This window comes from Blennius ocellaris (genome assembly GCF_963422515.1).
Source record: "Blennius ocellaris genome assembly, chromosome: 6".
Classification (NCBI taxonomy): domain Eukaryota; kingdom Metazoa; phylum Chordata; class Actinopteri; order Blenniiformes; family Blenniidae; genus Blennius; species Blennius ocellaris.
This window is the reverse complement of record NC_137655.1, coordinates 11466673-11491669: the sequence shown is the minus strand read 5'-3', so window position 1 is coordinate 11491669 and position 24997 is coordinate 11466673. Positions and strand designations below refer to the sequence as shown.

General features: G+C 42.1%; 1 protein-coding gene across 3 annotated transcripts; it reads right to left on the bottom strand.

The window, feature by feature from the left end:
* Positions 1–948: 948 nt before the first annotated feature.
* On the bottom strand, positions 949–24997 carry LOC308131223 (alsin-like). Of its 3 annotated transcripts, none has more exons than XM_080497868.1 (41): positions 24831–24997; positions 23499–23590; positions 22847–23007; positions 22488–22712; positions 22038–22228; positions 21729–21761; positions 21431–21634; positions 20598–20722; positions 20284–20477; positions 19963–20050; positions 19687–19859; positions 18587–18755; positions 17838–17934; positions 16153–16230; positions 15793–16014; positions 15229–15400; positions 14944–15139; positions 14721–14786; positions 14442–14601; positions 14100–14231; positions 13723–13851; positions 12873–12896; positions 11081–11151; positions 9810–9876; positions 9529–9707; positions 9167–9232; positions 8855–8953; positions 8484–8648; positions 8249–8360; positions 7426–7503; positions 7206–7342; positions 6865–7020; positions 6519–6633; positions 6230–6387; positions 5797–5877; positions 5341–5520; positions 5140–5185; positions 4982–5043; positions 3916–4065; positions 3689–3785; positions 949–3406 (listed from the first exon to the last, which is right to left on the bottom strand). In XM_080497868.1, the coding sequence occupies exons 2-41, from the start codon at positions 23516–23518 to the stop codon at positions 3368–3370; spliced, it is 4917 nt and encodes a 1638-aa protein (XP_080353994.1). In that variant the 5' UTR covers positions 23519–23590; positions 24831–24997; the 3' UTR covers positions 949–3367. The 3 variants fall into 3 exon arrangements, with proteins under 3 accessions (XP_080353994.1, XP_080353995.1, XP_080353996.1); XM_080497869.1 differs by having other exon boundaries at positions 6865–7017; XM_080497870.1 differs by lacking the exon at positions 12873–12896.

Genomic DNA, 24997 nt, shown 5'->3' with positions numbered 1-24997 from the left:
TCTCTTCACTTCCACTGCTCTCAGCAGTTTTTACTGCACAAACTCTGTGAAGCGCTTCGATTCCGGCCCCAGGACGACACATTGCCGCCCTCTCGTGGCCAATGTTGGTCATTACTTCAGTATTTCCAATTGATGGACTAGAAAAATCAGTGTTACCTTTTCTCTACCTTATTCTTCAGACTGAAGCAGAAATACTTCAGCTACAGAAAGACATCTGTCGACACTTCACAGGAAGAACAAAAAAGAAATAGAAATATGGTCGAAATACAAGCGACTGCGTGACAGATGAGGACAATCATCTCTCTTGAAGCATCTGATCTGGATCAGCTCTCTCACTGAGCTTTTCGGCTGATTCACGCTGCAGCGGCAAACAAAAATATTCACTTGCCAAGTTAGAATGCCACGAAGCATTCACCTATTTGTTTTCTATTTCTTGCCTAATTTGTTTGACTAAAATCAGAAATGGCAAAAATCCAAGTGGGGAGTATTCAAGCCATGGATTGTCGATTGTAGGAATCATGTGCTATATACTTTTACAATATCAGCTACTCAATAGAAGTACAGTTTTGTTTTAAGTTGGGAAGAAAGAAAATGCATCCGATACACTCTTGTTATAGTGAGGATTTCTCCTGTCCTCCACAAGGACGTCAAAAACACCATAATAATAAAAAGTAACACCAAGAACATTTTGATGTGCGGCAGTTCTGTTTCTTGTGATTTTCAAGTTATAAGCAAAAAAAAAGCTTACAATATTTAAATTTATAACAAAATAAAAAGGCATTTGTTTGTTGAATTAATGTTTACATTTTTTTTTTCCAGATGCACATGGAAATAATAAAAATACTTCCATGTGTTTCTCTGCGTGTCGCTCCGGACGTTGTAAATGTACAGAATGAAACTCAATACGACATGTTTCCAGAATTAAAACAAATTTATTTCCCCCCCCTTTTTTTAAAAATTGTAAAGAATGAAATATACATTCAATCTCAATCGATTTCCCACTCAAAACTAGAGAATATTCTGCTCCATTTCCCCCCCGAAACAACCACAATTTCCTATAAAGTTAAGAAGTTACAAAAATAAACGACTGGTTAGAAAAATAATCATTTAACCTCCAGGAGACGAAGGTTGTTCGCATCTCATCTCATGAGTTTACGTCTCACTTTGTCGGAGCCGTTGGTTCTTCGGGGCTACGGTTGGTTTTATGGTCATTTCTGAAACATACCAGGCTGAAAGCAATGAAATATTCACTGTGGATGAAACTTCTTGAGCACATTTTACAAACCAACCGCCGCCTGAAGGAAAGAGCCAACAGGAACACATTTCATCACAAACAAAATACATTAAAGTGACAACATTTTACAACTCGTGAGAACATCCAGGACATTCTGCAAATGCCAGTAACAATAAATACAGAACAAACACTTTTCAGTGACACAGAAATAGTGTAAATTACAGTATTTTTAAAGTACCTTTATAGTTTTCTTTTTTTGGCGAGTGTTTTCTTGCAGTTTTTGCTGTTCCCCCGTCAGTTCATCAGTGACGAGACATTTTTTGTGTGAAAACAATAAAACTAAACATGTGTAAAATAAAATAATCCCACTGACACATGAGCTAATGCTTTCTTTCAAGCTCGATCTGTGCATAACTTTATTACTTTTCTGAAGTAACGACAAGCTCGTGAAAACAAAACAAAAAGTGCTAGTTAGTTTTTTTTTTAAATTTACACACATAATTCCTGCTGCTTTTATACTGAACTCATCAGTATTTACTAATTAATTATATTCAGTCAAGATAAAAATATTTGATTCTCTTTGCATATTGCATTATTGTTGTTTTTTTACATCATAAGGACATCTTTTTGTGTCCTCAAAATGACTGAGCTGGTTTGAGTGTTGGAGCTTCACACCTGAGATAATCGGTTGGTTTTCTGCACAGGAGTGTAAAAAGGAGGAGCGTTTAGTGTAAAACTGCAGGACCTTCTTGACCTGATGCTTTGGGTTGGTATCGGTTTTTCTCCCTGAGGATTAAATACTGAACTCAGCAGTAGAGAATCGGCAGAATGTGGTACTTTATAAAGGTTTATAAGGCCAAACTTCAGCCATTTTCTTACTGAAGCTGCTTTTAGTATTTCCTGCTGGGACACATTATTGAGTGGTTTAGATCCAATTTTCTCCTTTAACCACATACATGTATGTACTATGACTGCATGTTGTTGGTTTTAGGTCCCTCTGCTGTTGGACTGTGCTCTCTCTTCATTCCCTCCATTTTGTTTTGACCGTGGAAATAAAGTGCCTTGAAAAAGTGTTCATACACCCTTTGGACGTTTCCAAATTTACAAAAATAGAGCAAAGCTATGCCCCACTTTGTGTTGTTGTAACTCATGAAATCCAAATAATATACAGTTAAGTTTTTGAGTATAAAGTAACGGAATGCGGAAAAGTTCCAGGGGTCGTTCTCGGCGCTGGAAAAGATCCTGATTTGTTCGTACAGCAGAGGAGTGTATTGTTATTATCACTATAGATAAAGAACTAAATAATTCAAATCATCTCATTTATTTGTTTGATTTTGAGCCGTGTCTCCCCTGGAGTCTGTCATCCAGCTGCTGCAGCAGATAATCTATGTGCCAGCTGGATTTCCTGCTGACACTCTGGCATCAGGCAGAAGAAACGGGAAGAAATTGCATCGATCTGTACAAAAATTTATAATAATAGAAACTGAAAATCAAGTTCAGGTGCAGGAAAATCATTTTTTGTCTCATAAAGCCAACAGAGTGCGTTTCTGTCAGTGTTTAAAACAAGCAGCTGATGAAGGTTAAATAAAAGTGTACGTTTCAACATGCTGTCAGGTTTTATCACCAGTAATTACTTTTAAATCCCATATTAATTATAAACAATTAAAAATAGTCTTAGTTGTTTTTTGTTTTGAGAGACGAGAAAACAATCACAACTTGACAACCTTAATAAGTTCCCTCTGAGGAGTGTTTGGACATTAGAGAATCATTTACATTATTAGATCTCTACTAGCCCTTTAAGGTACTTGAATCCCTTTGAAATGTTAACCTGTGACCTTGTTATCTCACTTTTGGAGTGAAAACTGAAAATATCCAGAGCCACATCTCTGACTTTGTCTTGTTCGGTCTTGCTTTTGTTTGTTTTTTTTGTTTTTTTTAACATTCAGGGATTAACTGAAATAAAAACTGATGTGCTACAAAGTGCATATGAAACTTATGAACTGTAGTTTTGTAGAACCTCCACAGGATGGCGATGTGCGTGATCTGCTGTCTGGGAAACCTCCACAGCCACTGGTTTTGTCCTTTTCCACCTCTGAGGAGTGTTTTTTTTTTTTTGCATCTTCGTCTCTGTTGTCAGGCAGTTGACTCTTGCTGGACCTGGAAGTAGCACGCCTGCAGTAGAGACACAGTCACTGAGGTCGTAAATAAGAAAAGTGACACGTCAACAACGAGGCTGGATTCAAACAGCGGTTGTATCTTTGATCGTACATTAGAATCTGTGGTGAAATAAACGCTGCATGGAGTAGCGGCTAATACCTACTAAATTCAGAGTCTGTGGGACAAAATGACATATTGAATCAGAAAATGTTCAATAAGAATAGTATTTATTATTATTTATAGTAAAAGTAACACGTTATTTGAGCTAAAGTGTGTGTGTCAGACTTGTTGCCTCACCTTTAGTGTTGTGAGCATCAGTCCCAACTCTCCATGCTGAATATTGGGATCCATCAAATCTTCTATGAGGCAGACTTCAGCGCCCAGGTTTCTGATCCTGAAACACAAAGAAACAAAACACAACAAGCACAGTCACATCAGTCAACGATAACCACAACAATTAGACTCAAATGGCGTTTTGTGGCAAAATCACATGAGAATGGGTGTGTGTGTGTGTGTGTGTGCACCTCGCTCGGAGCACCACGTAAAGGAAGAGCGGGAACAAGTCATCCATGCACCACAGAACGCTGCCGTCCAAGACGCGTTTGACCTCCTGCGTCAGCTCCTCGAACGTCTTCCTGATGACCAGAAGCTTGTCTGATGGCGTGAACGTGGTGCTGCCGTGGCCATAAAAAGGGAATGTGATATTAGTCCCCTTTGAAATGGTAAAATATCACACTTTGTTGCATGTTTTCTTACAAATTAAGAGCTTAAAACTTATAATAATGGAACACTGTTGCTGAGTTTTATTAAATCAAGCCAACTGGACGACCCATTTTACTATAATGTGTTTTAAGGTTGTTTTTGTTTTCTTTTTTTTCCTCTTCCTCCTGTTAAGCACCTTGAAATGTCACTTGATTTTAAAACGTGCCACACAAATAAAATGCATCTTTATTATTAGAGTAATGAAAAATGTTGGATCTAACTTGCAGGACTCATAAACAGTCACAGTCTGCTCACTTATCTTTCCTTGATAACATTTAGTCTCCGTCAGAGCTGGTTTCAATTGTACTGAAGCTTTTTTCCCCCTCAGTTTATTAATTGTATTCTTTCTTTAAACATTTTTTTTCATCATTTCTGCACATTTAATCACCAACTTAATGCCCGGTAACTTGAAAAATCAGTTTCTAAACTCTTTTTAGAGCCTCTCTTCATTTCAAAACAAGCTATAAGGATGTTTTATGTCTCATTTCTTTATTTACCTGTAGTGTTAAATGTTAAAACTCTGCAGCACCGTAGACGAGGACCTTCTTATCCTTGTTATGCCGACATTAAACTGGGAACTGAGCTGTTCTGAAGCTGAAGTCTGTTGGTTTTTGTCGCATGAGGAACATTCTTTATGAATCCATTTTGAGCTACCAACACACAACCACAGTGACGGAGAAGTTTGATTTGAGGCGCCCGTCAAATCAGATGTGACCCGCTTGTCATACAGATCTAAAATCAGTCTGAGAATAAAACTGTTTCACTGACATCAAGAGCACTTTGCTGTCAAGTGGGCCTGTGTGTCACACTGGGCCAAACTGCAGCTACCTGATTTGTTGGAGAGTCTCTATCGCGGAAAGAAAACAGAGATCTTTACTGCTGGACACGATCTGTGGAGAACAGAAAGACGACAATTTAAAGCAAATAATAATCAACACTACAGTAACTATCTGCAGCACCTCTTCAAAACAGAGTTAGTGTCTCACCTCTTTCTTTTCCCCCAGAACCGATATCGACGGAGGCCAGAACTTTCTACAGGACAACACAAAGCAAACAAAAACGTGAGAGTTTGCACATGAGCCTGCGGTTGGAAAGTTCCCCGCAGCGAAGAACTCTTGTGTTTGTTAAACTCCCTCCGGAGACACACGTCTGGTCGATCGGTGTCCCTGACGACTGTGTCGACTCACTCCGGCACTCCCAGGGAGGCGAGCAGCGCGAGGTCGGGCTGCGTGTTGAGCCGGAGGATTCGCTCCCAGTACCGAGCCTCCTCCTGCTCCTCCTGCAGGCAGTACAGGGTGAAGAGCGGCGGGTAGAGCCGAGGGAGCAGCACCGGGAGCAGCAGAGAGGAGCGGCTCAGCACCAACACGCTGAAGGAAGCCGAGGAGAGAGGAAAAAGAAGCCATTTTGTTTTTAAACCTTATAGAGTGCACAGTCCAGCCATTGAGCTCCATGAATAAATGTCTCACCGTTTTAGACTAACAAGATGGTTAAGGTTAAATGTTCAAATAAAGCAACCGACAGTTGTTGTTGAGTTTAAAGATAGACTGTAAAAAAAAAAAAAAAAAAAAAAAAATGGATTCAAGGAATTTTATTGTCCTGTTTATTAAAGGAAATGCACAGCGAGAGAATGAGCTGATTCTCACCCTTCGGTTCTGTGTTCCAATGTGGAGGTCGCAAGCTCTGGGATGATATCGCCATCTGCTGGTAACCCTGGGAAGAGGAACCTGAAAACAATGCCCATAGAAACTCATTACATTCCATTTTGAAATCAAATCATAAGAATCATCTTTAGAAATCCGGCACTATTTCCTATAACGCACGCACGCACACACACACGCACGCACGCACGCACGCACGCACGCACACGCACACGCACACGCACACACACACACACACACACACACACACACACACACACACACACACACGTCCTCAAGGAACGTCAGTGTAGAATTTAGTCAAACGTTTCGATGTCACGACTTCAGCAAAACAAAAAGAAATGTGAACCGTGGCCTCTCCCTGTGATTCAGATCAGTGTAGAGTTGGACAAAGACCCCATCAGGAGGTTTTCCCCACCTGATGATGCTGTAGAGATGTGTGAGGTAGAACTGGATCTCCTCCACGGCCTGTCTGAGCAGCCGGCCATTAGATCCCACGCCAACGTAAGTCATCCTGTAGGCCGTCACCAGCGCCTCCACCAGCCAGCCCAGAGGGTGGCACGGGGTGTCACACGCCTGACATGGGCAACACATATACAGACGGGCACACTGAAGTGTTGGATGAACCACAACTGGCGAGCAAAATTTACACATAAAAAAAACATTCTTGAGTAAAATGTCTGAATGTTCTTAATGCATTCCTGCACCTTGGTGAGGTATCTCCGAACGCTGTCATAACTTGCAGTGTTGACTGGTTGTCCACACTGGGGAATGAGCTCCAGACACTCCAGCAGTTTGCTCTGAGACCTACTGAGATCTGGGCTACAAACACACACAGATATAACGCACACGCACTTGTCCAAGACAGGATTAGCCGCAACGTTCAGCCCAGAATGTGTTTCACCGATCTGATTACGTTTACGCCTCATGTTGACAGACGGCTGGAAAATATCAATTTAGATTAAGTCAACTGTTCCGTGATTAAATGTCCCATTATTTAAGTGAATTAGTGGACGAAACGGTCCGAGTGTGTGCGTGTACACGTCACGTTACCTCTGTCGACGCGCAGCCGTTATAGAGACGGCGATGTTTTCCCAGGCCGTACTCCTCTCGCCTCGGCCGGGAGCGTCACAGCCCAGTCGACTCCAGCACTCTTCGAACACGCACGTCCATCTCTGAGCTGTAGGAACGGCGTACTGACCCAACCTGCTGTACATGCACACAACGCTGTGTCTTTCAGTACATCATATATCAGAGAGAGCAATTGACGATTAAAAAAAAGAAAGAGGAAGAAGCACGGTGAGCTCATCTGTTCAGAAAAGGATTTGCGTGAAATTCAGATGAAGAATCATCTGAGGATGTTGTCGCTTGTTTGAGGGGGAAATAATACTCACACCAGGCCGCTTCGCTCTTTTGCATCGGGCTCGTCGAGGCCTGCTTTGGTGTACAGTCCCACCACGTTCAGGCCCGAGTTCCACTCTCCAGTGAACTGACCTTTCAGACAATCTCCATTTGGCAAAGTCAAAACTCCCTGAGGAAGACGAGCAGATGAGTAATGGATGCATTAGCCTTGACTCGGAGGGTTGTTTTACACAGACACAGACGTTTTTCTACCTTTCCGTTGACGGTCCAGTCATCGGAGAACTCTCCCTGGAAAACCGTGTCGTCCTCCGACACCAGCAGGCCCGCGCCCTGACAGAAAACACACACCGCATCAAACACATTTCTCAAACAGATTACATTTATGTACCAGAGGCTGCGATTTTTTTCACTTTTAATGCCCAATACTGTTCTTTTGTGTACAATAGATATGTATCATGTGTTTGATGCAATAGGAACATCATCCCTGGTTGAGAATGTAAATAATATTAGTCATTGTCTTGATTACACATTTTTACTATTATTGATTTACATGCTTATTCATTGTTTGTATCTTTTCTTTTGCTACTTTTTAACTTTTTATCTTGCCACTGTCTATATTCTAAATTCTATTTCACGTCCCGTCTGGCAGTTGTTGTTTTTTTTCCTCCTATAAATTCATAACAATGTGCAAGTTTCATTGTTTTTGCAAGAGACTATTCAGTATGCGTGTATGAACACTGACTGGTGCTTTGCACAGAATACTACAGTGCTTTGTAACAAGTGATGCAAGTTGAGGAAACTTCGAGTATCATTAAAGAATCTGGAGGCTGAGCCAAGTGTTGTCTTTTTTTGGAAATCGCAATGTCGCTGGCGGACGGACATTGAAGCAATTTTCTAGTTTGAGATTTACTTCATAATCACTTATCTATTAAATTTTGGTTTGATTTGATTAGGTACATATTTATACACATTTATTGCAATTACAATTTTTTTTTTTTTTAAATCAGGGTTAAAACTTAAAGTAATAAAAGTAATCTGTGACCCAAAGTAGGTATACACTTGCGAGTGCACTTACACTCATCTTGTTGTCTTTGAAAGTCCCCTCGTAGTAAACGCCGTGCTGGGTGACCACCACAGCGCTGCCATGACGCTGGTCATCCAGCCACAATCCCACGTACTTCTCACCTCTGAGAACAAAACAAGGCCAACCAATGACCAATGAAAGCAGCATTTCAGAAACTCTAAACGTTCTCTTTATCAATCTTGTGAGAAGACATCTTTCTTTGTCACAACTCGATTGCCGTCCAGACCTGGTGATGTCTTCGTGGACTCCGTATCCCGTCTTCCTGCCCTGGACCCACTGGCCGATGAAGAAGCTGGAGGAGCTGCGCAGCAGTTTCCCCGAGCTCAGCATGCCGTAGCCGTGACGCTGGCCTTCGCAGAAGCAGCCCTCGTACACTTCGCCGCTGGCATACCTGAGTGTGACCCGCTTAGAGTTAAATGAAATGCGATGGAGGCAGGTTTTTACGTGCATAATCAGAGTTGATACTTTGACCAAAAAAAAAATCAAAGTCCCTTTATAAACATGAAATTTCTCCATATCAGTAAAGAAGACACAACCTCGTTATGAGCATGTGCACTATAAATACACATTTTTATGAAGGGAAAGCTGGAGACTTACTTGTACTTGCCAAAACCATGAATCTTTCCCTCCTTCCACTGCCCCTGGTAGCTATCGGCTTTTTTCAGCACTTTGTTAGGTTCCACAAAGCTTCCATAGCTGGAAAGAGATCAAAGTTAGATGATGTTGACATGAGCTTGATCTCATAATCAATTACTATAAAGAAAAATCCTAAATATAGTCAAAGTAATTCTGCATGGACAAAGTATTTAAAGCTTTAATCTCCTTGTCGTATGTTCCGCTAATGGATTAAAAGTAGTTTAACTGGGAGACAACCACACAGTCACACTACACCAGAAGTAACGAACTGACCCATCCTCCAGTCCATTCTTGAAGTTGCCGTGGTATGTCCGACCATCTGGCCACTTCATGGTGCCTCTGTAACAAAGAAATAAAACATGTATGTATATATTTACTGTGGACATTAACTGTAAAATAGCTTCTTTTTATATTGCAACTCCTCCAAGAAAGGCTCCTGTCTGCTGTCATCTAAATGAAAAACGTATTCTTTAACGTGATCTACTTACCGAAACACACTTTAATGTCTTTCACAAAAAGCCAAAAATCAATACACAAACGCATGACCTGACTACTTTAGATCAGTGGACATACATGAGACCATTTCTCTTTTTTTTTTTGAGGACACACAGAAGAAGCTGGACATGTTCTCGAACCTGCCGTGAATGCGTCCTGCCAGCCAGCCGCCGCTGTACTGAGCACCTTTCAGCCGTTCGTCTCCGACGAACGTGTGGGAGACGGTACGGGACATTGCAGTTTCCCCACGCGCTGACCCCTGACCCCCGCCTCCCAGCGCCTGATCCACCGCCTGGGTAAGAGACCGTAGCCACTTGTTCTACGGAGAGAGAGAGAGCGAGAGAGGGAGAGAGAGGAGCATGTAACAGAAATTAACTTTCTGAAGTGTGAGAGTGACAAAGTGTCGAAGCCATGAAGGCACCTTTTCTTGTGGTGTCGAGGCCACCACGGTGAAACTCTCCTCTGGACATGTTATTTTGATGGCATGGCTGAAAATACAGAAAACAAAAAGAATAACACACCAACATCGACAATAGGAAACATAAATTCTGTTCTTTGATTTTCCTTAAAGATCTGTGTATTATTTTATTGAACGACTGTCCATTACTGTAAATGCCGTCTACATCAGAGTGCTATTTACATTTTCTGTGGCCGATATCCCTCCCATACTAATGAAATCTTAATGCTGTTTTAATATTTATAACATCGTTATTCTTGATTGTAAACAGTTCTGAAAAGCATTCAATTGCATCAAACTGTAAACAAACCCTTTCACTGAGAAAAAAAAACATCTTTCAACTGTAAGACCTTGGTTTGAATTTCTTCAGCTTGAGCCTCTTGGTAAAACCATTATGGTTCTTTGTTCATCCGGTTCACAATGCAACTGATTCAGAGACACGTTTTCCATCATTCAAAGAATTGAACTGCTTGTTCTCCATTTTCTAATTGTTTAAATTGATATGTTTACCATTTCAAGTCATCTGACCAAGGCTTTGCTTATATCGCGCCGGTACGTCTGCAGACTGCCTGTGGAGGAGAGCCATCCCTTTGTTCCCTTCTCGCCCCTTTCATGAGCCCAATGTGCGCTGCAGCGCTCCACATCTCATTGTCAACCTCAGTAAATGTCCAGAAGACTACAGCTGCTGCAGTTTAGTTAAATCTATGTAAACTGGTGTTTGTGCTGGATGTTGTGTGGTGGATTAGTAAGCAAGTCTGCCATTTTTCAACTAATCTTCTCCTGTTTGGTGAACTTCTCGAGCAGGGGAATGTTACATTTTTGTTTGGTCATGGGCTTACCTCTTACTCTGGTAACTGTGCTTCCCTACTTGTGTATTGATTTACCTTCTTTTGCGCGTACGTGTTCCACTTTCTCTGTCACATTATGATTGTGGAGTTTTTATAACAAGACTCTTGAATCACGTTTGTTAAGTTGCTTCCATTCCCGTGAGGCTCTTTATCTTAGCGGTAAAGGCAATATAGAGAACTATTGATTTTCTGTGCATTTTAATAAAAACAAGATATAAAACAATCTCCTGGCATATCGCACTGTGACCGCATTTGTGTTGAAGGTTCACGTCACTGTTCCCACGGGTCTTACATGATTCATCATGAGAAAGAGAGTTTAAGGGTTCCCATTTTTTTTTTTTTTTTTGATTTGCTATGATACTGTAAGAAGCTCAACAACAAACTCACAGTCCGCCGCCGTCTTCTGTGACTGGTTTCACCCACAAACCAACCAGAGGGTAGACATGATGTGTGGAGAACTGCAGAGACACAAATCCACGCGAGGAGAGAAAGAACATGGCATTTCTTCAAATACATTGAGTCTCGCATTATCCAACGTCACACAATTGGAGATTAGAAAACACCAAACTTCAGAAATGACCACATCCAGACTTGTGCATGTGAGAGACACTTGTGAGCAGCAGATTTGTTGCAGTTAATGCCAAAATGTGGTTCTCTGCATGCTGGTGAAATAAGGAAGTCCCAAAAGACAGTCAGGGTGATGCCAGTTGTACTATGAGAGCATGTGACCAGGAAAAGCTGAGAGGAATAAAAGAGGCGACACAGCGCAACATTTCTGGATTCCACTTCTAAACTCTTGGGAGTCAAGGAAACTAAAACAGGACACATAGATCCTAATCTCTCTGTTGCAATATGGTTATTTCTCAAAACGAGATTTAATTTAACAGTTCTCACATAAAGTTGGAAGAAAATGGAATTGTCGTTTAATCTAATATTTAAAAGACGATGCAGGAAAAACACACAATAACAGTTGCTTCTTTTGGATGAGAACTGTAGTTCGATTCATCCCTTCAAAAATCTGGGAAGCGAAAATGCATACAATTACACCAAAGTCTTAATGCACAACACAGGACTGAAACTAAACCTCTCAACAACAAACTGCATTATACTACGAGGAGCCTACACTCACAGGAGAGGAATACACAAGACACAGCAGGGAAATATCTAAAACAGAGGTGTCAAACTCATTTTGATTCAGGAGCCACATCCCATCCTGCCCAACAGTTTTAATGCAGGAAAAAAAAACCTATTATGAACCCATTGATATTAACTTGAATATGAAATCCAACCTCCACTGTGTTTCTCTTCAGAGTAGCAGAAATAACAGAACTGCATGCATGTTTCCGTAAACTCACACTTATTTTATGGCTGTGACGCTTATGCTATTAACAGCTCAAACCTGAGAGGATAAATAAGGAAGAGTTACTTAATTTACGAATAAATGCATTTATTCAAATCTATATTATTCTTACAGTTTTTAAGGCCGCCTCATGGGTCAGACTGAACCCTCTTGAGGGCCAGATAAGGCCCACGGGCTTCATGTTTGACACCCCAACTCTGAAAAGGTTAAGTTGTCATTTTGGCCAATCGGTGACAGTAACGTCTTCATGTTTGTAGCCGCTCTGTGTCTCAGCGAGACTCGTCTTTCATCCATCGCCTCCTGCAGCTGTCACCCCTGGACCCGAATCCACACGCAGCGGCTTGTTTGGCAGCAGCAGAGACAGACTCAGCCAACAAGACAACATGCATGAAACAAATGTTAACGCAGAACATCTGTGCTGTCACTAAGTCCAGATCCCTCATATGAATGATAGAAAACATCATCCATGATAACACGAACATGAATTTCTGTTTACTTACAGCAGATAAACGTGAAATAATAAATAAAGAGGCAGTGTTTAGATTTCCAATAAGTTGCAGATTTCTGTTAAACTAACTATCCGGTGAAGTAATGAAGAAAAAGCGCGTTTGCACTCGACGTAAAACAGCATCTCAAACATACAAAAAGTCCTGTGTTGACATTTATTTCATTTGCCCTGAGACCCTGTGTGAACCTGCCAGAGTGAAAGCTTGAGAGAGACGCCAGCCCACCTACACTGCTGCGGCCCAAACCCGGGTTAAGCTGCTTGGTTGGCTGGCTGGGGGTTAAATAAGGTACACCGATGACAGTTATACTTACAAAGTTTTTAGAGGGAATGGCACCCTGGGAGAATGAAAAGAAACGACACACAGACGTGAACGTGATGGGAAGACAGTGGAGGGTGTCCACAAATGTGAGCAGGAAAACAGAGACACAGATTCAGTGGAAGCTTTCACGGAGCTGAACAAGACTGAGAAAGTTACTGTCTGCCTCACACCTGTTTCAGTGCAGCACCATGTGCAGTTTGAGTGTCTTTGCTAGTCTTAGTCTGACGTAGTCATTTCCTCATCCAACACCCAGTCTGGTTAAACAGTAAATGTACTTGCACACATCTGTGTGCCCATGGGCCTGCTGGTCTTAAAAAGAGGTGTGGTTCAGAACATTGGTGGTTTATGGCTATCTTGAGGTAGGAAGGCAATTGCACGCACAGCTCTAAAAGGGAACAGTGCGACTGAAAATACGCCTGACTGGAAAGGAATATTAAAGTTGAACCCGTTTGATCTGCTGGACTTTGCAGGCAAGTATTCTTCACTGAAATCGGCAAAAGTGAGCCCAGACATGTCGAAATTAACTTGTAGTCTAGACAAAGGATTTACAATATGTAAGAGGACGAGCTGTTAGAAGGTTTGAATCACGGTGGACCCTCAACTCTTATGCTGCACATGCTTTGCAACATGTCAAGCGGTCATTTTCATCAAGTATATCAAGGCTCCGCTTCGAATCTTCTGTAAAAAAATCATTATTATTTACACAAATACGTTTGATGGAGGATTGTGTGTGTGTGTGTGTGTGTGTGTGTGTGTGTGTGTGTGTGTGTGTGTGTGTGTGTGTGTGTGTGTGTGTGTGTGTGTGTGTGTGTGTGTGTGTGTGTGTGTGTGTGTGTCTCTACCTGTGTGTGTACCAGTGCATCATTGAACAGTATGAACCAGTGGTTGGAGAAGCGCCCGGCATTCTGCAGAGTCAGAGATCTGTTGCTACTTTCACACACCACGCGGCGCTGCGGGAGACGCAGGACCTCCTAAACATTAAAGACATGTACAATTTTAACCCGAGACACTGTGGTAGCCAAATAGTTACTGCACAATGCCACTAAAACCACAACTTCCAAGGTTCAGTTCCCGCCTCATGTTGCAAGACACAAACTTAACCTCTTCTCCATTTTTCTGTCTGCCTCAGAACAGAAAATATCCCCCAAAATCATTGTTGAAAACCTGGTGATTCACACACACGGCTTAACCGAACAACATAGCAGGTCGATGTGCTCACTGTAATTTTTCCAGAGTGACTCTTCCAGAATTGCAGGGTTGTTTCAGCCTCCCTCTTCCTTCTCAGCAGTGACAGAGACAGAGACTCGTAATTACTGCATCCCTGATGGAGGAACTGATACTCCACAGTTAACTAGAAGAAAATTTAAAAAAGACACTTATTTCAACAGAATAGAGTCAAGATGAGCAGCATCGTGTCGCTAGTACCATGACAGTATTAACCGCTGTGCCGCAATCCTAAAGAATACAGTAAGTGCAAAATGAGAACAACAAGAGAAGAAAAAAAAACGAGCTCAATACGTTTGTATGACAGTGAGAGAGAAAGACAAAGTTTTATAGTCACCACATCATAGCAGGCTGCCAGTTTGAGTAGGACTTGGTGATAGTGGTGAAGCTGCTGCAGAGGCCAGTACAATATGGATACCAGATCTACATCATCTTTACCAGACTGGTTCCAATGGCACAGCTGAGTGAGCAGAGTGTGCTTGTGACCCAAACAGTCCCTGGACAGAAATACAAACATGTGTATGGCACCCTGCAGTGCAGCAATCGTAACGCATGAGGGGTCTGTGTTTCCCGAGGGACTAACTCAAATGAGAAAAAAACAATTAAAACGGCTTACAGTGCAAGTTTCTGAAGAGGCTGAAATCCGCCCATGACCTGGAAGTCACCAACTGCGGAACTATATCTAGCGAGTCAGACAGAGAGTGAGACTTTGAGTTGATTTTTGATTCAATTCAGCACAGAGCCATATAAATTGTAGCCATTACCGGTGATATTAGTAACAAAAACAGTTAGATGTTGACGTTGTACTTTTTCTTAGGGTCGAGATAATCAAAACCTACTTCTTGTACATGTCCTGGAAGTAGTCAGTGTGTGTTAGCAGGGGTAACAAAGTGACATCACTGCCTTGAATGTCACGCAGGAAGTCAGAGAGTGACGCGGCGTGTCGACCAATCAGGGTGCTCAGGTGAAGGAAGCACTCGCAGAGGGAGAAGAACAGATGAGTGCAATGCTCACCCAACGCTGGAGTGATATTCTCTGTGGATGAGGGAGCGCACACACAACTTCACTTGCTTTCGGATGCTGACGTTATGTTTGCGTTACCGATAAAGCAGAAACCCTCTCACCTCTGTTGCGTAGCGGCATGAGAAGGATCTTCCGGACCCGACTCGACCAGCAGAAGAGCTGCCTCTCTCTGGAGGCCAGCTCATGAATGGCTGAAATGAATCCCTTGACGTTGTGGTCCTCCAGCACTGCCCAGTGTTGACCGCCACTGCTCACACTGCTGATATAGCCCATCTATCCAAAGATAAACAGAAGAAAGTGATTGCTCGGGTAAAAGTTTAAATCCCAGATAGTATAAATATCACTTCACCAACACCAAATTCTAAATATTTCAAACTTTGCAAGCCTTTTTCAATTTATTGGGGGGATTTTCCCCAAGTAATCTGTGACTTTTACTGTTTTTATGTTATCGCTCACAAGATTGGAAAAGGTATTATACGTGATACTAAAATACGCCGTCTGCTTATGCTTTCCTGCCGTCACCACAGATTGTACCATGACCATACTGCACAGTGAGCAACATGTAAAAATAAAATCGCTTCCGTGGTTTATTGGGAAACAAATGCTACACCCATCATCTTTTTTTTTTAACGGGCGGTCCTTATTTGTGTTTATGGCCTACAGACCTCAATGCAGGACTGCAGCAGGGTAGGTCTGACTGTGTAGCTCTCCGCTCTGTTGGGTGACCTCTGGCCTGAGCTTTGGCTCCGAGGCAACGTCCCGCTCTGCTCTGGCTCCTGCTGCTGTCCACAGTACAACAGTACCGGCTGAATACAGTCGCCATCAGCCAGGAGGAGGGAGTGACTCTGCCCAGCCGACGCGTCCCAAACACGGAGATCAGCAGAGAGCTACGGTGATCAATCAGGGGGGAGGGGGGGGAAGACAAAGTGCCATTACAACACGCCTCTCTAATGTTGGTACACCAATGTGTATTTGAATCTTTTCGATCTTGTGTTTTCAGAATGAAAAGGAACATTTTACTGCACCTTAACCTGCTGAGGCACAGTCACAGGACTGTTGACGTGACCCAGCTGTCCGCACATGTTGCTGCCCCACGTGTACACCTGCAACGCATGGAGAAAGAACGAGATCAGCTTAAGTTTTAGAGGGAAACGGAACACTCCAATCTGTCCTTCCTCTATTCAAAGCCTTTTGTGACGTCCGCGTCAAAGTCTGTTGGTTTCGGTTCGGTCAAGGTGAGCGCTGTTGTTGCGATGGTGACAGAATGGTGTGATGCGAGTGGGTGTGGCACTGTGCATGCGTGTGTGCTATTGGGATTAAGACGTGGATTTGTGGAACCATGGATTTCAGAAACTTTCCGGTCACCATCGAAGCAAAAGGTGAGAACTGCTGCAACGTATTTCTTTAAGCAAGTATGCTGATGTTGTGCTGTGCGTCGTCTGCATTTGCCGCCAAGAAACGATTCAGCAGATCAAAATATATGAAGTAAACTAAGAATGAAGCTGTTGTTAAAGTTGCTTCATGAACTTGGAAAAAGTTCTCTCTGGAAGCAGCGTGTAGTCGTGGTCCAGCATTTGACATTTTGTTTTATTGAAGCAATCATTGAATTAATTCTCTGCTGTATTTCACCACCAGGGATGCGATCATCTCGTTGCATGACCAATGATAGCGTGCAAACACTTCGTTTCAAGATAGAAGACGAGAAAATTGAAGCCACAATAAAAGGTATTGCTGCCTCCATTTGCAGAGCCACGTTTTGATTACTGCAACCAGCTGTCCTGATCAAAGACCACGTAGTTCTCGATTCGGCCACTCGGTGGTGCTTTAATAAATCCTCAGTCTTTCGTTTTGGAGAAGATGTCAATAAAACTGGGATTCTTTACTGTGTAGTTAGAGTAACTTCTGTCTACATTTGAAACATCCTACACTTGGTTGCAAAGCAATATTAATATTTGAATATTTTGAATTTAAGATGTAGAACACACAATCCACTTTGTAGTGACCTCTAACTATAATGAAAAAGCAGGAAGTGAAGTAATCGGTCTCACTCAAGGGGGCATTGCTGAGCACAAAGGTTTATTTTGTTTGTTGTACTTCTTTTCTTCCTATTCCAAGACCAAATGTATTCTTTATTTGTTTTAAATCTGTGCTACTCTAAAGAAAACACTCCAATCAATTAAATGCTTAAATTATTAAATATCAAATGTACTCATTCATATAACCTGTACTTTTTAAAATCACCTTTTCCATCTGATTATGTTTTTAAACACAAACTCTAAATCTCCACACGTAACTTTTCTGTTCTAAAACATCTTTAGAATAGTATGCAACTATGAAGGTCAATCAAGAAGCAGTGACGGTACAGCCCCAAGGCGTGTTCCTCAGAGCCAGAACACATTTAACACAGTTCGTTGGCCAAATATGTACCTGACTCGTGTGTATTTGGAGAAATTAGATATGCAAAACAATAAGCTGTCAAACATCAAATCTAAGCTCTTTGTTGGGTGCTTATTTTTGTAAATCTGACTTTAAAATACTCACTGCCATGAACCTCACCACACGTCACTAATTTAGACGTGCAATTCAACAACCATCCAAGTTTTTTTTATTTTGGTTACAGTTCCATTATCTAGGAGCATAACCTTGTAATATTGGTGAAGTGTACCGATGTTTTCGTTCCTTGGGTGTGGTGCGTGTCGGTGACATTTACCTGGCACTGAGCAGTGAGAGCCAGCGAGTGGTGTGAGCCTGCAGCCACTCTGATCACTTCCTCTCCCGTTAAACACTTGATACACAGAGGCTGTAGTCTACACACACAGAAACACACAAAAGAAAAGTGGATTTCATAAAATCCATTTCAATACTTCAAATATTTAATATTATGACACCTAATGAGTACAAATTTAAAAGTGAGTAGAAACAGATGTATAACATAATGTAGTTGTAAAGAAAAGAAAGAGAATAAATGCTTAAAATGATCACTTCTTCAGCTTCGTGTTCATGCATTTGTGTTCATGCATTTGCCTCCACAAACAGTCAACAACAGAAGCAGCTGTGATTATAAATAAGTACATTAACAAGTTTATATAAAAGCTTAAATAGGTTTGTACAGGCTAATCCATACCCAAAATGACAGGTTAATCTTATTCATGTAAAGCTTATGAAAAGGTTAATTATAATCTTCTGTCAATTATACAATATCCAATCAATTCTTTTCTAGGTCGGGGAAAGAAGCTCTGTGAATCCATTATTTGAAAAAGAAATACAATACGATATGTGCATTTGAAGTTTACTTGATGTTTTTAATTTAGTCTTACCATTTGTGGCATGACCACAACTACACAGAATTTCAGGATGAAGAAAGATTTGCAACACCAAATCAAAAATAGATATACTCTCGTGTGTTCTCTCTCTCTCTCCCTCCATCCATCCCATATACATATGAGGTCGTTTCCCGACCTGGCGAGGTGGTCTCCATGACCGAGCTGTCCCTCTGATCCACGGCCCCAGCTCCACACCTCTGTCTCCAGAGACGGGAGCCCGTCGGCTGCCTCCTCGGGTGTTGCGGTCTGACCTCGGCCGGCACAGAAGGGCCTGCAGGGACAAGGTCGGCGGCCATGAGGAGATCCTGAAAGAAAAATACAAACAACCTGAACTTGGTTTATACCCCAACCCTCATATCGACTTTAGACTTTTCTTTTTCCAGGCTTTACAGAAAATGTCACTGTTACCATACGAGTGTTTTTTCTGGCAATAAGTGAGATCTTTCTGGAAACAAACTGATTTGGACTCCACAATGGTATTTCCACATGTCTACATTAACTATACTACGTGGGCAAACATGAAATGATTAATGCAACAGGCTTGATCTGAACACACCCAGACGACTCACAGAGGTCGCCTAGAACCAACTTGCAAAACCTCATATCTTCAAAGCCGCTAGCAGTGAATGGACTGACGCTGCAGGCAAGGCAGGGGAAGAAAATCATCAACTACCGTGTACTGTAAGGGCTAATCATTATCTGATGTGGCATTGCACATTTTTTTTTTCCCAGCAAAGACTAAAAGGTCTGTATGACAGACTGGTTTTAAGATCCTTATTTGCTGACCACAGAGTTTTAGCTTTACAGTCCTGAAACTCCAGAATAGACAGAAAGCTTGTCTCAAGTGTCTGCAAATGAACAACTTCCCTGTATGTTGAACCGCCCGTCCATCTGCCTTTTATGGAGCCGTTGACAATAAAGACACATGACTTCAGGACTTTCTAAGGATTCTGATGTTTAAGTGTAAACCTACTGACAGCAGTCATATTTCTGGAACGCCTGCCAGTACAAGTGCAACAGTTCATTTAAACAAAGAAATATTACCACTAATGATCTTATTACACTTTGTTTTGTAAATATTACAAAAATAACCTACATATTGTGAATCTAATTGTATCCTTCGTGTAGATTAATCCAGCCAACAGTATCACGTATTCATTTTTGGGGCCTAATTTTTCTGTCTTAACAGGAGGAGGTAAATTTACACATGCGTTGTTCACACTATACTATCCCTACCGTGGGCGGGTGTTCCAGGATGTGAGCGTCTCGTCTTTGCAGCCGTATTCCTCTTCTGGTGTATGTTTGTAAGGCTGACGCTCTTCTGCCTCTGCAGTGCCCGCTTGTCCTGCTCCAGACAGAGGCGAACTTCTTCCAAGCACACCTCAGAAGACGGGTATGGACCACTGTTACTGTGGAGGAGAAGGTCAAAGGTCAAGCTGCTGACACACTGCACACTGTGAGCAGTGATAGTTTCCCCATGTGAGATTAATAACCAACAAAGGTAAATCTTACTTGTTGGCTTCTTGACACGTCGTGGAGTCGTCTTTATAACTCGAGGACAACAGATCCGAGGAATGAGTTGAGGAGACAAAACTGTCATCTGGAGGAGACAAAGAAACTGTTCGAGTGAACTGTAAAGTACACACACGCACACACACACACACACTCGGGAGAACATTTAAACGCAATACAAACATTTTAAGCCTGAATTCAAATATGCAATATTTCACCAAGAGGTGGGAATACAAACCATTCGAAGACTCTGCGGTCCCATAGATTGACCTCTTTGTTAGACATAAAATGAAACAGGGGCAAAGAAAACTTCTTCCTGACCTGAAGTGTGGCTGCTCAGTGAGTCTGTATCTCCGCTTTGTGCGGTGCGCTGCGTCTCCAGTGAGTGAGCGGAGAGTTTCTTGAGGATGTTCTGAAGCTGCTGGTCGTCAGGGAAGGCCAAAGACTTGGCTCTCCAACCCGACTGCAGGCCGACACGACTTTTAGAATCGGTCTGCGCGTCAGGAAGATTGTGCCTGAAGTTTCATTGGAAAGAAGAGACGCATTATCGTATAGCGCGTGGAAGGGGAGAAGAATAAAACGCATTAAAAATATTGAACTTTGCTCAAGAAACACAAAGTTATGAAAGACAATACCGTTTCGGCGTAGATTTTTCGTCTTCAGACAATTGGCATGAACTGGCCCCAGAGCCAGGGCTGCTGCCAGCGGACTTTCCCCCAAGTTGGAGCCTCTGTCTGAGCCCGTGTCTTCGGGGAGAAGTCTGGGAATGCAAAACCATAGAAGGGCATCAAACACTGCTGGAACAGCAAACAGCTGCGGTCCCACATTGTGGAAATATGTGGTGTAAAAATCAACCAAAAGCATTTTTACTGCCTGTACATGCTGTCAATTCTTTTGTCAGTCTGGTTGTGACAGGAAGTAAAGACTCGGCATTCAAAGATGAGTCAAGACATCACCACCACCATCTTGAAGGCAGACTTTCCATGAACTGTAAGGATCATTTTAATATCTTGACCAGATACTTTATTAGTAGACCCTTTAGGGTGATAAGCTTCAATGTTCAATAACAGAACAACAGTAGATTAAATCACCACACTATTACCTGTTTATACACTGGCCTCCTAAACTCACCACTGGCAGAATCAAAAATCACTGCAGACTTCAAGGTTTTGTTTTGTTTTTGTTTTTTTTTAATGCCCTGAAATAAGTGAGCAGGCCTTGTTAACTTTAAATCATGGACATTAAGGACATTAACCCACTCGTTTCCCCCAATTCAACACAGTGACCACAAGAATCCATTGTGGATATCCCAGAACTTAACATAAGCTGCTGTTACAAGATACTCTGCATTACACAATTTACACTGTGCCAATGTTTTAGGTTGCAATGCGTAGTGACTAATGCCAAACTCAAATAGTCTTATTCTTTTTAACCGAGTTAAATTTTGTTATTTTAAGACTGTATTTACCTCACACTTAATGGCTTCTTTCAGCTCCACCCCTAGTGGACAGTAATGAGCATCATCAGTTGCAGACAGCTCCTCTGATGCTAAGAAGAGAGGGTGAGGAGACTGGCTCCGCTCTCGCCTCTTCGAAGGATTCTTCTGGGTACTGTGTTCCTGAGCGGTTAAACTGCGAACGAGGGCCAGGCTGTGGTACGCGCCACAAGCCACCTGAAGACGACAAACAGATCCTGTGACTATGTGCATTCAAAACGGAATATTTACCGGTTTGAAGTGGCAATGAAGACATGTGAGAAGAACGTACCTGTACCACATGTCTGCCTGCCAAATGTTCCACCTGGGACAAAGATGGGAACAAAATGCATATAACATATTAAAATATTTAACCAGTTTGACAACCATTCCTGGTGCAACAATTCACAAATCAAACTGCTGAAACATTAGAAACAATCATATAATCACTCCTATTAATTTTGGGACTGAATTTTAATTATAGGTTAAACAAAACAACAACAACAAAATTCAGAAACCATAAACAAAAGATAGGCTTTTGGCCTTTTGTTTGTAACCAAGATGGTGACAGCGCCGAAACATCTGAGTCGTTTAGAATTACCTTCTGTGGTCTCCACACCGGGAAGGTGCTGGTGACCAGGCCGAGCTGACAGCCACTTCCCCAAGCCCACAGCTCGTGCTGTGTTGACAGAGCCAAGCTGTGCTCCCGTCCACATGCCAGCTCCATGATCCGAACCACCACTGGAGGATTTACCTCACTGTCCACCACACTGACGGGGCATGGCTCTGGAACTTGCACAGAGCAATCTCTGCTTAATTAGTATGACAATTATTGCAAAAGAAAAGTAGAACAGTGTAGATTTATACTCTTCAGTTTCTTCAGCATGCGGCTGTTCGTGACACTTAATTTAATGTGGGAACCCGAATAGATCCGTTTAAATATCAGGCTGCAGAACACATACAAGGGAAGTAAGTTTGGTTGCGCTGTGTGGGATTTACGAGTAGATGGGAGGGAGGAAGTGGGAACACAAGAAGGAAGGAGCTGACCAACCTGTGATGTTTGTGACTGTGCCCCGCTCAGTCATCCCACACTGTCCTGCAGTATTCTCCCCCCACATGTAGACCCCACCCTGCTCGGTCAGCGCTCCGCAGTGGAAGCCGCCAGCAGCCACTCGGACCACGGTCTTCTCCTGCAGCGAGAGCTCCAGCACGGGAGCAGACACTGGGACGCTCTCATCCCTCCACAGAAGCTCTCCGAATGAATACACCTGGCCACCTTCAAGACAGTGAATGATTTACTGTGCAATGACAAACCCCCACAGACAAGCTCCACTTTGCACGTTGTCACTTTGAACCAAGTGGCAAACGAATGGAATCAATCGCGACGGCTTACAGCGAACAAACGCTCACCTTGTGCGAGCAGGAGGCCGTGGTGTTCTCCCAGGGAGACCTGCAGAACCGGCCTGGACAGCAGCACTCTCACTGGACATAGCTGCTCACTGTGACCTGAGCAGCGCCAGATGTGGAGGAGTCCTCGCTCTGGAGCGGTGGAGGCCTGCTCATCAGCAGGGCTGCAGTAACACAAACACGTGACTAATAAAATGTCAACCGATATTCAGATGTATCCTCGGCACCAGCAGCCACACGCTAGCACAACCCGGAGTGCTCTGGAGAATTTTACTTTGGGGTTTGGAGGCACACATATGTGTGAAAGATGGATTGAATTCCAGCTCGTTTATCTGTCTGTCAAATATTGTTGGCTTAAAGTCTGCAAGCAAGACGCGGGGTTATATTTGGAGACAGGGGATCCAAACTGTAAGGCATGAACATTCACAACGTATACTCTTGATGAACTAGACACATCTACAGAGAAGTTTCCAATGTAATGAAGGTTATATGTGCTATCGATGAATGAAGACTCAACTCCCTGTAAGGCCACAATAGTAGATTGTAACTCAAACAGCCCGATGACAGTGACAAGAAACAGAATGGTGAGGTGTCTTGTGTTTCACTTTCAACATCTTGCTGGGGAGAAATTAAGATGCCAAGAAAGTGTACATACCTGTCCTTTTGTTTCTCCATCACTTAAGCCTCTCCATTCTCCATCACACTTATGGCTCCTTCCTTAACATTTCTTAAGCCATTCTATTGAGCCTTAAAAAAAGATAACAGAAAGAAAAATTATGTTTTCGAGTTACTTTGTTTAATATCATCTCTCAAAGTACTTTTAATTGCGAACTCAATTGCGAAAAAAACAAATAAATAAAAAACAACAAACACATTAGCACTATGTTATATGACTGGTATATGTACCCAACACTCTGACTGAATATTACAACACAATCAAGAGGTGGTAGACAACAGAGCATTTACGTCATTTCCCTCAGCTTATGATCAAAGCATGGGTCTGCATTTCATGTGTAAAATATGCAGAAACAATTATAAAAAATAACTTTTTGAAAATTAAATGAGTGAAGAAAAGGGTCTTGTTTTGTCCCGACTAACATTCCAAAAACAAAGACGAAATGAGAGAAAACTTAAGAAACGCAGCATTTTAAAATGCATCAAAATGATTAAACGTTTCTCATAACAGCAGCCTACTGTTTATTTCCTTTTCCCCTAAAATATTTATATTCAGATTTTATTTTTTATATAGCCACAGATTATGTGATATACATCACAGTATAAGGTTGCTGCCTTGTGCCAAACAAAACAAAACAAAGAAAACACACTTATTCCTTGTTATAAGGATTGGCAATCCAGGTTAAATTAAACATAATAATAAGCATACATATTCAGAAGAGAACAATGGTCAGAACTGCAGTCAATTCTCACACATACAAAATAAAAATATAAATCAATTGTAGGTAAATAACTGAGGTGCAGTATAATATAGTCAAATGAATAAATTCCTTCATCGGTGAAATCAAAATCTTTAATAAAGTTTTAAAAAAGGGCATCCATAGTCTCTCAAAACTACCAGTTGCTTATTGTTTTTGATAGACTAATGATCTAATCGACGAGTATGTCGTTCTATTTTTGCAACAAAAACAGGCTGCATATAATCTCAACTTTATAACAACCCATTTATAATCATATATATTCCTTTCAGATTGGCTCTCATCACTTGTTGTCACAGGACAACCCACAGCAGCAACAAGCCTCAGAGGTCCAACACCCGACTTTTATACCACAACGTTTCATCATCTTTACAGGCATATACGTTCACAGCCAGGTGCACATGGAGCGACTGCAACTCGCATTCGCTTGACAAGACGTTGTCAGAATCTCAAATGTAACATTTTCCAGGACTGGACCCTGACACTTACAACTAAAGTACAGCTAAAAAAACATGGTTAGCTCAATGCTAACCCAAGAAGCTAAGTAAACTCACCGACTGAGTTTCAACTCCGCGCAAAGTCGCAGGAGTTTGTCGTGGGGGCACAACAACGACTTGTAAGTCCGGATCAGCCGTGTGTCCGTGTCGCGGCTGAAAAAATCAGTCATGAAAAAATGACATGTATTGTGAGTTTAAATCAGTGCAGCTTAGTGAAAAGGAGA

Bases quoted from the DNA above. Each gene is read 5' to 3' on its own strand.
- LOC308131223 (XM_080497868.1), bottom strand. From the start codon at position 23,518: ATGGAGAAACAAAAGGACAG. The intron at 8,954-9,166 runs GTCAGTTCGTTA...ATCTCTTTCCAG, and splicing joins AAGAATGGACTGGAGGATGG to CTATGGAAGCTTTGTGGAAC. The intron at 7,504-8,248 runs GTAAGTGCACTC...GTTTTCTGTCAG, and splicing joins TCAAAGACAACAAGATGAGT to GGCGCGGGCCTGCTGGTGTC.